This window comes from Megalobrama amblycephala, linkage group LG16, assembly GCF_018812025.1.
Source record: "Megalobrama amblycephala isolate DHTTF-2021 linkage group LG16, ASM1881202v1, whole genome shotgun sequence".
In the NCBI taxonomy this organism is placed as follows: Eukaryota; Metazoa; Chordata; class Actinopteri; order Cypriniformes; family Xenocyprididae; genus Megalobrama; species Megalobrama amblycephala.
In genome coordinates, this window is record NC_063059.1 from 20783739 (window position 1) to 20797741 (window position 14003).

The window sequence follows — 14003 nt, forward strand, 5'->3', positions numbered from 1 at the left end:
CAAACCTATCTGTCACAGACAGGACAGATCATTGTCTAAAGCCTGTTTTGTACATTGTTTTTCAGCCTTTGACTGTTTGTGTTTACAGTTGTGAGATACAGTTACACCATACTCTTCAGCAGTAGTTTCCCATGTAATTGACAGTTGGATGACTTGTCTAGTAGAAAGAAAATGATGCACTTTCTAAAAAACAAACAAAACAAAACAAAACGTTCTGTCATGAAACTCTAGATGGCGCAGGCTGTCCTTAACTCAATCTGTTTGCAATCACATTATTCTCTATATGGGCACAGCTGATTGGTTCCTGCTGTATCAGTAGCCAATGAGCTCACTGCTAATCCTTCAATTACTTGGTCAGCGTTGTTGTAGCAGTTGCAGTGTGCATTCAGAAACCCTCCATCTTCCCCAGCTCCACCTGTATAGATCTGCTGTGTGTAATTCATGTATGCTATATTGTACAGCAGCAGCAGCAGCATGTCTCACTTGCCGTGTAGTTATTGACAATAGCAGATCTATTCCACCAAGACCAAATATATCAACATTGTCATACCCATTACCATGCCAAACAGTGTCATCATGACAGAAATATTATTGTGATAATGTTTAGGTATAAAGATACAGTATGATAATTGTCTGACATGTTCCTTCCTGTATATGAATATCCATGATATCCTCCTTGTAGAATTGCAAGGTCATGTTTCTGAAGAAATCACACAGCTGGTGTTGGTCAGGAGGTTTGGAGAGTTTCTGTTTGGAGCCCTTTATTACATCGTATGATAGATTTCAGACAAATACACACAAAAGTCAGTTTTATTTTAATTAATGTAATTTGTTTTATTTAAATGTAACTTTTGATTTGGCTATTTTATGTCATTTTTAGTAACTGACATCAGAAAGTGCAAATACAAGGATGGTGATTTGGAGGTGAGAACTGAAGTTTTTTTGTCCAATCTTCTCTTTTATAGCAGGTCTTTATAATAAATTAGTGTTTACAATGTGACTATGTTAAACCGTGGACTGAGAGTGAAATGTGTGTGTGTGTGTGTTTGGGAATGAACAGAAGAGAAGAGCAGAAGAGAGAAAGCGCCACGGCAGGAATAAATAATCATTTGGCCAGGTTAGGATTCCAGTGGTGTATCTTACGTCTGTTAGTTGCACTAGTGCTATCATTCGCCACCATTAATATCCAATTTCATATGAAGCAAGAAACCTTGTTTAGCAGGAATATAATACGGTGTGATAACAGCAGGACACCATCCTGCTCACATAATTACCCAAATGCAATGCTGGGAGGGATCAGATCCGCGGCTGGGCAGGGGGCATCAGCGATAAGCGCCCGGTGCGCTCCCACACACTGGTAATTACTTTATTGATAATTTGCAGGGAAAATTGCCTGAGCCAATCGTTGCTGCTAGATTTAATGGATTGGAGGGAAAAAAAGGACCTTTCAAAAGAATTTTAAATATTTTTAGGCCATAGGGGAAGGCTTTTCCTCGGGCGATAATAGCTAAAAGTCATGTAAAATAGCCCACTCTTGGCATGATGCTGCTGGACGCATGTGTGCTTGTGGCAGGGGATGTTTATCTGGCCATCCTGCATTAACACATTTACCCCCTCGCCTTAAATGAGGTCATAATTCTCTAAGGGTAAGGCCTTGGTAATGAAATTGACATTTAGCAGCCGCACCACAGTCTATTAACTACAATAAATTTAATTTGCAACAGGCCCAGAAGTGAGCTGGGCTGCAGAAAGAGAGAAAGAGATGAAAAAAAAAAAAAGAAAAAAAAAAAAAACAGCAAACCGACGGCCCTGGTGTTTATTACATGCGCTGGCCACAAGTACATTTGCTAAAATAAGACCTCTCGTGTTCTCTCGTGTAACTATAACTGCTTTTGCTCTGCCTGCTAAACGATCAGATAAAACAACATAAAAAATAGAATACAGCAGATTTAGTGTTTCCAAACTCACGTTTTTCAAATAAGGATCTGCTTCCCTATGCAGTGACACTATATGCAATTTCAGGAATGTAGTTAAAGCTTTTCATTAAAAGATTTTTGGCTAATAGTTCACCTAAAAATGACAATTCTCTCATCATTTACTCACCCTCATGTTGTCCCAAGCCTGTATGATTTACTGTCTTCTGTGGATCATTCCATCAAATCAATCAAATGCATGAGGCAAGGCATTGTACTGCCATCATTTTCACCACACTAAACAATATTGCCCTTAATGAAGTTTTATCAAAAACTAGTGTACTTGTTTACCAAGGAGTGAATAGCATGCTTGAGATGAAATGAGACATGATGACTTGTTAACATTCATATTCATATTAACATTCATATTTGTTTCTGTTTTTTTTTTTTCTGTTTTTGTTTTTTATATTATATTTGTCATTATTAATGTTGGAAACAGTTTTTATTCAATGTGCGTTAGTGTAGGTTTATTGCTGATTATACAACATTTGACATGAGTTTAGGACCTTGTGACTTCATTCTTTGAGTGGGGATGTGGTTTTGTGATCATGCAACTTGTGTATTTAAATATGACTACTGGATTGGCATTGATTGTCTAAGACCTAAAGAGCCAAGAGCTTCAACAGTGCTGTCATCATTAGTCTGTTGGGCAACTTGGTAAAAATATGTTGCAAATATAGTAGTTTACTTGTCATCATATAATATTCGTGTGATTTTATAACCAGGTGGCATTTCACTTTTGACCTAGTCATGATCCAATTTTGAGAAAGATCACTTCTGACCAAATGTTTACCATTTAATATATAAAAATCATGTTTTCATGCCTCACACAGTGATATATACATATATGTTTCTTTTTTACTTCAGTGGTTTTCTGGGTTTTAATATATTTTTGCCTAGCTGTGAAAATAGCCTTAATCATTTCAGGAGTTCTTACATAAATGTACAAATAAATAAATAAATAAAACATACATTTTCATTACGTCATGTACAGTGCTAATTAACAATGCATTGGAAATGACAAAGTGGTAAAAAAAAATTATTTCGGGCATTTTTAGTGGACAGATGAACTGTGTGCATTGTAGGAGAGTTTTTTTTTTTTTTTTTTTTTATAAACATTTCTACAGTAAATGTACACAAATTGATGATTGAAAATAGAATCAGCAGTTTATTCTGTACTATATCCCATACTATGTGTGTATATGCATCGGTGTGTTCGTGTGAGCATGTCTGTATGTCACCTGGATGTATGGCTCTGGAGTCAGTTGCTCTGGTAAGTAAAATCCTTTAAATCTCCGGGCATTCTCTAGCCTGTTCGTAAGGATCAATACAGCATGTGTACAGTCATTTTGAGGTCTTCCCTAATGGCCAATTCATACAGCCAATAGGGTTTGGCACGAGTACTTCTAAGTGACACCAATGATCGATCATGAAAACAGTGATCGGTCATGATTGTGTGCCGTGAATTTTTACTGAATTTAATTATACATTAACAGCTTCACACTTGTGTCAAAAAGAGGCCTGTTTTTTTTTTTTTTTTTTTTTTTTTGTAATTAGTTATAACATGATTTTCTGTATGGTGTGCAGCATGGTCCAAAAAATGGCCAATTGTTCTTGACATCAATACTGGCTACTGAAAGACGAGCACTAATTTGAGAACACAAAAGAGGCTGTTAAAAACTACTTAGGCATTAAACCTTTGGATAGGTCACCTTAAAATGAAAATTGTCATCATTTACTCATGTGTCCTTCCACAACTGTATGACTATCTTTCTTCTATGAAACACAAAAGAAGATATTTTGAGGAATTTCTCAGAAGAACGCTTGACTTGATAAGTGTTTTTTTTTTTTTTTTTTTTTTGTCCTTTTAATCTAAGTCAGTAGTCATCTTTTCCCACATCATAGTAGCTGGACCTTCTTTTCTTCACTTACAGATGTGACATAAAGACAAAAGGACAAATTATGTAAACCCAAAATTACCAAATCTAACCTGACCACTCAAAATATAAACCATTGACTTTTTTTTTTTTTTTTTTTTTTTTTAAATGTACTCAGTAATGGGATTTTGATCATTTTTACCAAATAATCTTTAAAACTTAAAATTAAAACACCACCAGCTGCTATATGAAAATGCATGGTCAAAGCAACTGAGACAAAAGCATTGGTTCATGCTTGGTATGTGTAGTCTTCTGAAAGAGCAATATTTTTGGAATATTAGTTTTGTAACAAGGTCTGTAATAATAATGAATATGCAAAACACATAATGAAAAGGCCAAAGACTTCTGTCTGATGTAGGGTTTCCACAATGTATAGCTGATTTCAGGTTTTACTATCCTTGTGAAGACATTTGGTCTCTGCAGTATAAGATAAATCTTTACACTCACACAAACACATTGTCAAAATATCTTTGTCTACAGGGACAACAGATGAATGAACACAGTAAACATTGTTTTAATTAATATCTAATGGTTTCTGTGATGGTTTTCCAATTAGGGGTCCCAATAAACTACACTTGTGGCCTTTGTACTTCAAGTGAAATTTATTTATTTAGGATAAACCCCTTGAGATGTAACATCTCGTTTTCGAGGGGGTCCCAACATTCAAAATTACACAATCTTAACATACAAAAATCATAAATTATAACTAACAATACAAACACAACAGCACACACACACACACACACACACACACACACACACAACAAAAACAAAAAAAACAAACAAAAAACAAACAAAAAAAAAACAGCGACAGTCTCAAGGGTAACATGTACAATCGTTCTTAAAATAAGATGTTACACATTGTTTAAACAGCCCAAATGATGTAATGGATCTAATATCTACAGGTAAATTATTCCAATCCATTGGTGCTTTGAACCTAAACTTGTAACCTAAAAATTTGTAGGAGTTTTCCTTTCAGGCGCAAAATTTATGGGAGGAGAATATTTAAATGAATCACGCAACATGATTTACTAATGTTTGCGCTAGTCAATTTACAGGTATTTGCGCTATTATTTCACACCCAAAAAAAAAGCATGTCTTAACCCATGTTACAACATGACTGCAATTATTGCTGCTAGACACCGCAGAGAACAGAGAGCGCGAGGTAGAGGGGAGAAAATATTTTCCACTCATATTAATTTCTTTGGAATGCCAGAGGAAGACGTTATCCATATATTACATGTTGCGCCTGTGTCAACCTGCACCTGATGAGCATCAACTCTGCTTATTTGTGACCCAATGCTAATTTGCACTGCTCTTGGTAGATTGCGTTGGTCATTATGTAAATGATTTGACTGTGTCTGTGTTCTTTAATTTGCGCGTCAGCAGTAGAAAAACTTGCCACTCCCATCAGCGCATTTGTGGAATTGTGCTCTCACACTAATTTGCCCGTTTAGTAAATCTGGCCCTTAATTAATTTTTTTTTAATTTTTATTTATTTTTTATCTTTTTGCCTTTTTTTTTTTTTTTTAAACAGTCAAATATGTAGGCAGGAATTAGGGGTGAGAGACGATTGGGACATGAGTTGAACTTGGATCTCCAACAGTTAGCCGACAGCTCTGACACACTGGATGACTTAACAGTGTTAATTTGAGATTGCGGCAGCGTTTTTGTTGTTCTTCTCAGTTTATGTAAAACAGTTGCTATTAATATTATACACCTTAAATGAACCATTTAGAATTTCATGTTTTTCAATACATACTATACGTAACATTTTGAGATACAGGCACCAGGTCACTGATGAGCCATAGACAGTAGGAGTTTGTATCTGGCATCTTCATTTCTTTAATGTAACAAACAGTACAATAGACTAGGATGAAAAAATAATATTAAAATAAACTAGGATGGGGAACTTTCAGACTGAAATTACAGTAATGACAGTAAGAGCTGCTGTTTTCTTGAAGAGAAGAAAGTGTGAAGACAGCTGATCATGCAAACATGTATATATCATATTATGCAAAAAAATAAAAAAAATAATAATAATAATAATAAAATAAAAATCATTGAGCTCAGATATCAGACATGGTTAGCAAGCATTAATTTAAAATTTAATTCAATGAATTTAAGAACTTTGGTTGTGAGTAATCCACCCAAACACCTTCTTCAATCCAGCCCTGACTGCAGTGGGACAAATGGCATAATTGCTTGTGGAATTTGTTTCTGCAACTTTCATGCAACATCCATGTTGAGTTGAAGGTTTAATCAATCTTGATCAATGCCACAATGGTGGCGTTTCATAAATTACACCTTTTGGAGTTTGAACCCATGATCTTTTGGCCAGCCCAGCCTGGATGTAAGCCAACCACTGAGCTAACAACTAAGCTAATGCTTTTTTCAATCGTTCTATATGCTTTTCCAGTTTATATGTATTTTTGGGGTGTGTGTTTCTTGAAGGTCTCGTTCCCGTCACCGAAGGTCTCGCAGTGGCAGCAGTGGTCGGTCCAGCAGGAAACGTAGTCGCAGCAGAGAACGAGATCGTGGCCAGCGCAGAACTCGAGACAAAGACCGGACACGAGACAGAACTAAAGACAAAGACAAAGAGACGGAGAAAGTCAAAGACAAGGAAAAACAAAGGTAATACTTTCTTTTTGTGCCATTTGAATTTCTAGGGTTTTTTTTTTTTGCTCTCTCTTTGTTTTTCTCCATCACGCACACACAAACTGTACCAACCCATCAATATATCAATCTCATGTCTGAACGAAATCTTATAGTTTAAATTCAGCTGAGAGTTTAGTTCAATCGTGTGGTAGGCCTCATCCATCCAGCCTGATATCTGCCCTTCAAACTCAGTGTATACACCATCCCGCTGGGCGTCTAATGCATTTCCTTCTCTCTCACCGTCTTGATTTATACCCCAGTGTAATATGCGTGAGCAAGAGCTAACTGCATTTCCATCCCCGCTCTCCTGTTTGCCCCTCTCAAGCTCCACCTTGACTCTAGAGAGAGATTTTACTCCAAGACAAAGTGTTCTCCATTCCAGTTCCAATGACAACAGTCAGCAAGACTGAACATATTGGGTGAACTTATTTACTACACAGAAACATCAGTAATTATAGACATGTGCAAAATCTATTCAAGATGTTGTGATTTTATCAGACTTCTGACATTTTGATGTTTGGACAGTTCTAGAAATGTTTCCAAATAAAGATATACATCTGACTAAATGACAGCAGTAATTATTACAAGCATCATTATGCAATGTAAACCCGAATAAGTTGGCAAAACTCAAAAAATTGAGGCAATCAATTACATCAACATTTTTAAGTTAAGCAATTCAAAGTTTAAGTAAGCAGAACCGGCAGATTTTTATTTTGTACTCAAACATTTTAGTTGTTCTTAAATTGAAATATTTGAGTAAATTAATTCATACATTTATAGTAACTTTAAATTGTAAATGTAAAGTTAGTTAGCATTTTCTGTATTAACTAGTTAAAGCTAACTTGTTAATTTGCTAACATGTTAGCAATAGCATGGTATAGCACTTACGGAATGACTACAGCAATATAAAACATTTATCATACCTGCTCTCAAACCAAGCCGCATGCACCACTTGATGGCAACTCACCAAAAACTCATATTAGCAGAAACTCTTCTAAATTAGCATAACAAAACATTAATCACTACTAAATCTCCCACTTAACATCAATCTTACTCAAAAAACATTATATAACACTTAATTTTAGCATTTACTCTCCCTTTCCAGTTCCATGGACAAAGCATGCTGGGAAACAGAAGTCCCAGCCCAGTTTCAGTTAAACTTAAGTTCATCTAAATTAAAGATATGAGTTCATAAAACTTAAAGCGATGAAACCATTCAGTTTACTTAAAATATATCAGTTCTGTGAACTCAAAAGCAAAAGAAAGTGTTAAATACTCTAACTAAATACTAAACAATACTAAACACTTTACAATATTAATTAAATAACAGTTAATTTGACTGAACTAATTTGTTTAATTAAGTTTGTCCTACTCAAACCAATTAATTATTTTGAGCGTTAGGGATTTCAGGTGTAATAAGTTAATAAGGCCACTTCCCTCACAATGCCCATGAAGCCCCTGTCCATGAAAGTTGATTGGCTATGAAGTTACCCACCAAAGAAAACATAGTCTTGAGAGAAATTATTGATTAGAGATTAGTGACATGATAGAGACCTTCTTTCCTCAGGGATACATAGCACCACGTCTTGGGCCTTTTAGCCATTCGAACAAATGAGACATATCTGTATGGATAAGCTTATTAACATTTAACTAGGGGTGGGTGATATAATGATAGACACAATAAACCAGTAGAAATTTGACAACTCGTACAAAATGGTCTCGGTTATGCTTGTGATGTTGCAGTGTGTGTCATCACGGAAGTTTATCATTTGCACGCATTTTTAAGCATTGCTAGTTTAAACATCCAGCGATATTAAATGGAGTTCACGTCTGACAGATGTTTTTTTTTGTGCTCATACACCAGTATTTAATAGTTCTTTATCACAGCTTATCATGCTTAAACAGTCAAATACAGAGAAAATAAGGTCAAAATACCCAACTTTTCTTTACTTAAACACAGACGATAATGACTTAAGTGAATTTAAAGAGCTGGGGAAAAGCTGATGTGTCAATTTGTGCAATATTTGTGTAAAGTAACAGCAGCCTTATATACCACCTTCCTTAATGTTAATTATACAACAAATGAAAATGAGAAAAACAACTTTAATTAAGACTATGCAGTATTTTAATTACTTAATTTTCTATACTGTTTCTTAAACCTACCTGAAAAATTTAAAGCACTTTTTATTTCATTTGTATCTTTGTTTTATTGTATTTATTTATCCTCTTGTTTGCAGTTAGCTTCTTTGGGAAAGAAAAAAAAAGATATTAACAAAAGAAGATATTTGTCTCAGTGTTTTTTGTCCATAAAATGAAAGTCACAGGGTCAAAGATAGACTTTTAAGTTGCAGAGCTACTTGGATTGATCCCTCAGGTGATCTGGTGAAACTACTAGATGAGTCATATTTTAATTGATTTGAATAAAAGTGTTTCTAAATCTAACAAAGAACTAGTGATGAATCGTGTAAACAGTAAACACACATTTTGATCCCCAGACACTTGGCTTCTATTCTTTGTTAGTCTGTGCGTGTGTTCGATATTTTGTTTCTCTGCAGCTTATATGTCCTAGGGGAGTCAATATATGCAATTGTGGCTGTAATTAGGGGATGTGGCTGCGATGACATTAACATAATGGAGGGACAAACACAAATGAGCAAACACAGGGGCGGTTATCTTAAACACTTTAGACCCTTGGGACCCCCTGCCTTAATCTGAGCTACAATCTCCAATAACTCATTCACTCTCATATGTTTGTTCACTTACACACTTTCCTGTAGACACATCAGTCTTCTCTTTTACAACTGTCTTTACTTATTAGCAGCTTTTATCGAATGTTTAATGTTAAAGTTGATTTATTGTAATTTCACTTTCATGACATCTGGAGGTAACAGATTTGATGGTCTAGAACAGGGATTCTCAACTCGAGGTCCACTTTCCTGCAGAGTTTAGCTCCTACCTTGATCAAACTCACCTGACTGTAACTTCTGTCACGACAACTAGGAGCCAGTGAAGTAATCTAAAGAGGTGTAACCTGCAATCTCTTGGGCTCGTTGAAGACCAAAGACCATAAGATCACATGTATGGGCATGTACAAGGTCAGGGTGACATAAGAAGTGCTTTAGGGCCCATAATACATTTCTGCACTGTTTACAGTAAGGCTGTTTTTGTGTTCCACTACATTGTTTTTAATTTATAATTGATAATGTCTTTGACCATTATGCCACTTCTCGCTGATTTTTCAGGGTATCGTGCATGTTTTGTTTAAATTACTACTAGACAGATGAATAGATAGAAAGATAGACAGATAGACAAAAGTCCTATTTGGGTGGTATTAGTTTTATATGAGATAGGTAGGTTATTTCCTGAACTTCATCATAGTTTTAATCCCATCCTAGTTGACCACCTCAGTAATTGTTCCAGACATTTTCCTGGACTGCACGTTCATTTGCCAGTAAAAATTAAAGTGTATTTTACCTTCAATAAAATGGCCTGTAAAAACAACCACAGGTAATAGTAGTCCTGTGCAAATTGACATACTAGTAAAAAGCTAGTGAAGTTCCCCAAGTGACTGAACTGGATGTTGGTCATCAAGACAATACCAGAAAATGAAGAAACACGCTTCCTAACTTGGCAGTTGCCTATGGACTTACAGACTTGAACCTGGGGCTGAGAACCAAAAGGCACATGTTGACTGTTGTTCAAATAGCCAAGGCTATAATTAAATCAGAGCCGGCGCCAGCAGAGCACTGAAGAGTCTGAAGTAACGAAAGGGGGCGATGACGTAACAGTATCCCGTTCACGTATTGGTCGGACCGTATACAAACCTGTCTTCTACTACTGCTATTAGGACTGGTTCACACAGAATGTGTTTTTGCTGTTAAGAACATAAGACACAGGTCAGTGGAATGAAAAAACGTGTTTAAAAGTTGCTCTTTTAACTCCACGTTTTTAGAATGCAGTGTCATGCGCAAGACGCTGCTAAAGATGTGGGATGCTAACTAACTATCAACTAACTGACCCAATTATCTAGCCCTCTAAACATGAAAAAAACATTTAATAATACCTTTAGCCTACTCAGCAGAGCTGCATTCTTTTTGGCGCGGTAAGTTCGTGTCAAATGTGCCAATCAGAATGTGACTGTGAAACAGACTGTCCTTAAGCAAATTATTTCTATAGTAGCCTAATATTAATGCTAGAAAGCATATGCACTTGATTTTTTTTTTAAATATTCTATTCTATTCTATTCTATTCTAATCTATTCTATTCCATCATTAAAATCTTTTTTCGTTCATCTTGAGTGAGGGGCCAGGATATAAAAATATATCAAACTGCCCATTTTGGCGAATATTCATTTTAAGAATGTCTTAAGTGAAAGTAAACAGTTTGCAGAAAATCGTATTTGGATCCGTGCATTAGTTCTTAAAGTGACAGTAGCATAAACCTGCTGTTGTCCGAGTCCTTAATGTTAATTCAAACAACACAAGATAAAAGAGAATATCACTGCTCTTGACTAACTTTAGTAGCTTTAAATAAGGGTTTATACAAGGAAGTTCACTGTTATTTTACATTTGATTACTTTATTCAATTTCTAGAGTTAGTATTTCTTACTACTAGGGATGCACCGATAGGATTTTTTGGGGCCGATACCGATTTTAACAAACAATTATTGGCCGATACCGATATTTGTCACTTGCTCTCTTATTTTTATCATTAACATTTGTCATCAAAATAGAATCAGCAAAGTAAAAAAAAAAAAAATTGCGTCATCAAATAATTTCTAATGAACATGGATTGGATCCATTTAACATTCAGCAGCAGAGTGGAAACAATATTTGCTCTTTTTGGACTAGAGAATAAATTTTGAGTTCTGAAACTTACATTGTCAAAACATCCAGGAAAATTTAATTCATCATAACATGACCCCTTTAAGTTTAGACTTTTTGTTTGGTTGATATCATGTCAATTAGTCAAAATGTGCAACACCCAAAAATATCATTGGACATTGTTCAGTTCCCTGAGGGTCACGTCTGTGGATCATGTCCCACAGAGTTTATTTCCAACTGTAATCAAACACACCTGCCTGTACTTTTCCAGTAATTATGAATACCTTGATTAAATGGTTCGTGATTGATTAGAGTTGTGATAAACTCTGTAGGACATGGCCCTCCGGGAACAGAAATGAATAGCTTTGGCTTACATTTTTTGCTTTAACACATCAATTTTTTTTGATATGAGGGTCTACATATGGTAACTTTTGTGCAAATTGGATGTACTGCATGGGAGGAGTTTGGAAAAAAATGGCAGAAAAAATGTATTGGCTTTAATACATTCAGAGATCTACTTTTTCTTTTTTGTCTGTCGTTCTCATTTGTAAGACACACTTTGGATAAAAGTGTCTGCTAAATGATTAAGTGATAAAATGAAATGATTAAATGACTCAAGGGACCCTATCATACACCCGGCGCAATGTGACGCCAGGCGCAACGCAAGTGTTTTTTCTTAGTTTTAGCCCAACGCAGTTATCATTTTCACGTCCAGCACCACGTTGTTTAAGTAGCAGATGCACTCGCCCCCATCTGTTCGCCTATGGGTGTGCTGGTCTGAAAACAAGGTGTGTTCAGGCGCATTTTTAGGTTGTTGATATTTTGAGGCACCTGAAAACGACTCCATCATTGACCAACAGAAACCTGATCTAAAGTCAATGACACAGTACTTTTTGTTATTTAAAGGGCGCGTTAGTAAAATGCACCTATAGGCAGGTGCACAACGTGCGAACACTCTGCTTGTTACACACAGGGAGCACACAAACGTGAAATATTAAAAATAAAAGGATTACAATATGAAAAGATTATTATTATTATTATGTAAAAAAAAAAAAAAAAAAAAAAAAAAAAAAAAAGTTTACGTGTTGTAATGGATAGTCATTGCATTTACCAGAATTACCTATTTGCAGTAATGACGAATGAAATTGGCTAATTATTTGACCAATCATGGCAATCCACACATGTATTTAAACTGACTCGTCAGGTTGAGAGTGTCTGTATTCCACCATGTAAATAGCAATCCGCCATGGTGCAAGCGCAACTGGCTTTTAAAGGGAATGGGAGATGACACTCTGATTGGTTTATTGCGCGTTACGCCCAAAACACACCTGTGACTCTTTAAGACACTAGGTTCAGACCATGCGCTTAGAAAATTAAAATAGGGCCCAATGATTGTGGCTCATATGGTTTCTGATGTTAGACAGTTTTAGAGCAGATAAAGGGGGGGGGAAATTAGTACAATTGCAATAGAGTTCCAGCACATTTGTGACAATACAGTAGACACGCTAATGTTGGCTTGACAGAGCGGTTGTTGGGTAGTCAGGAAAGTTGCTATGCTGCCAGGGAGTTTTGGATAGTTGCCCAGGGTGTTGCTATGTGGTTTCTGTTGTGTTCTGGGTTGTTGCTAGGACTTTTCCAAGCAGCTGCTAAGGTGTTCTAGCATTTTTGATACTATACAATTAGGTAAAGCAAAACAAATGCTGAACTCTTTTCCCTCCATTGACGGAATTTTCCGGATTTCTGTGTTTTCACTCTTATACAGTAGGGCGTGCTATTACACCTCTTTTGAAAGAGTTACAGAATCAACTGATCAAAAACAGGCGAAGAAGAAGCAGAAACAGGCGATAGCATATTTAAGCCAGTGCATATGTAAAATAACGCAATCATCAACATTTAACAGCATATAAATCAAAACTGCCTAATGTTACTGAATGAAATGTCAACCCAGGATGAGCTACAGGACTGTGAAGCTTTTGGGATGTTGATGGACTCGATCTACTTCATCTATGCTTTGATCATCATTGTGAATCTGATCCAGATATAGTCTTTGACAAAAATGTTTTTTTCTTAGCTTTTTGCTCAAAATGTTGCTTTTTTAATGAAACTTACTTACATTCAAATGATGGTTAAAACAGATTGCATGAAGCTAGAATAAAACTTTTTGTTTGTTTGAAATCAGAGGGTCTGTTCTTTCTTTTGATATTGTATGTTCAGATATTCATACAACAAAATATTCTGGGGGCCATGAAACTTTTGTGAAAATGATCAAAAATTCTGGTGCTGGCTAGCAACTTTTTTTTTTTTTCCAAAAGTTGGCAGGAAATAGTTAAGATGCAAGTTTAGATGCTGTCTACAAGAGGGCAGAGTTTGCCAGTTTGGGGGCTGTATAGGCTGACTGCAACGTGAAAAGAGTGAAATCAAACTATACATTTGGTATAGGCAGTGATTTCTCTTTGTTTTAAAAAATAAATAAATAAATATCAAGCATTCTTTTCAGTCTGCAGTAAAAAAAAAAATGTAAAACAAAATGGTTGCCTGTTGGTTATAAAATGGCACCTGTTTCTTAATATTTCTTTATTTTAATATTTTACTGCAGGGTTTCCCAAACAGAG

General features: G+C 35.7%; 1 protein-coding gene across 3 annotated transcripts in view; it reads left to right on the top strand.

Moving 5' to 3' along the window:
* The window catches only part of rsrc1 (arginine/serine-rich coiled-coil 1), a 173216-nt gene that overhangs the window by 30065 nt on the left and 129148 nt on the right, over nt 1–14003 (top strand). For all 3 annotated transcript variants that reach the window (XM_048162010.1, XM_048162011.1, XM_048162009.1), the window contains exon 4: nt 6365–6544. In XM_048162010.1, the coding sequence (XP_048017967.1) occupies nt 6365–6544 (180 nt within the window). The remainder of the gene's footprint in view (nt 1–6364; nt 6545–14003) is intronic.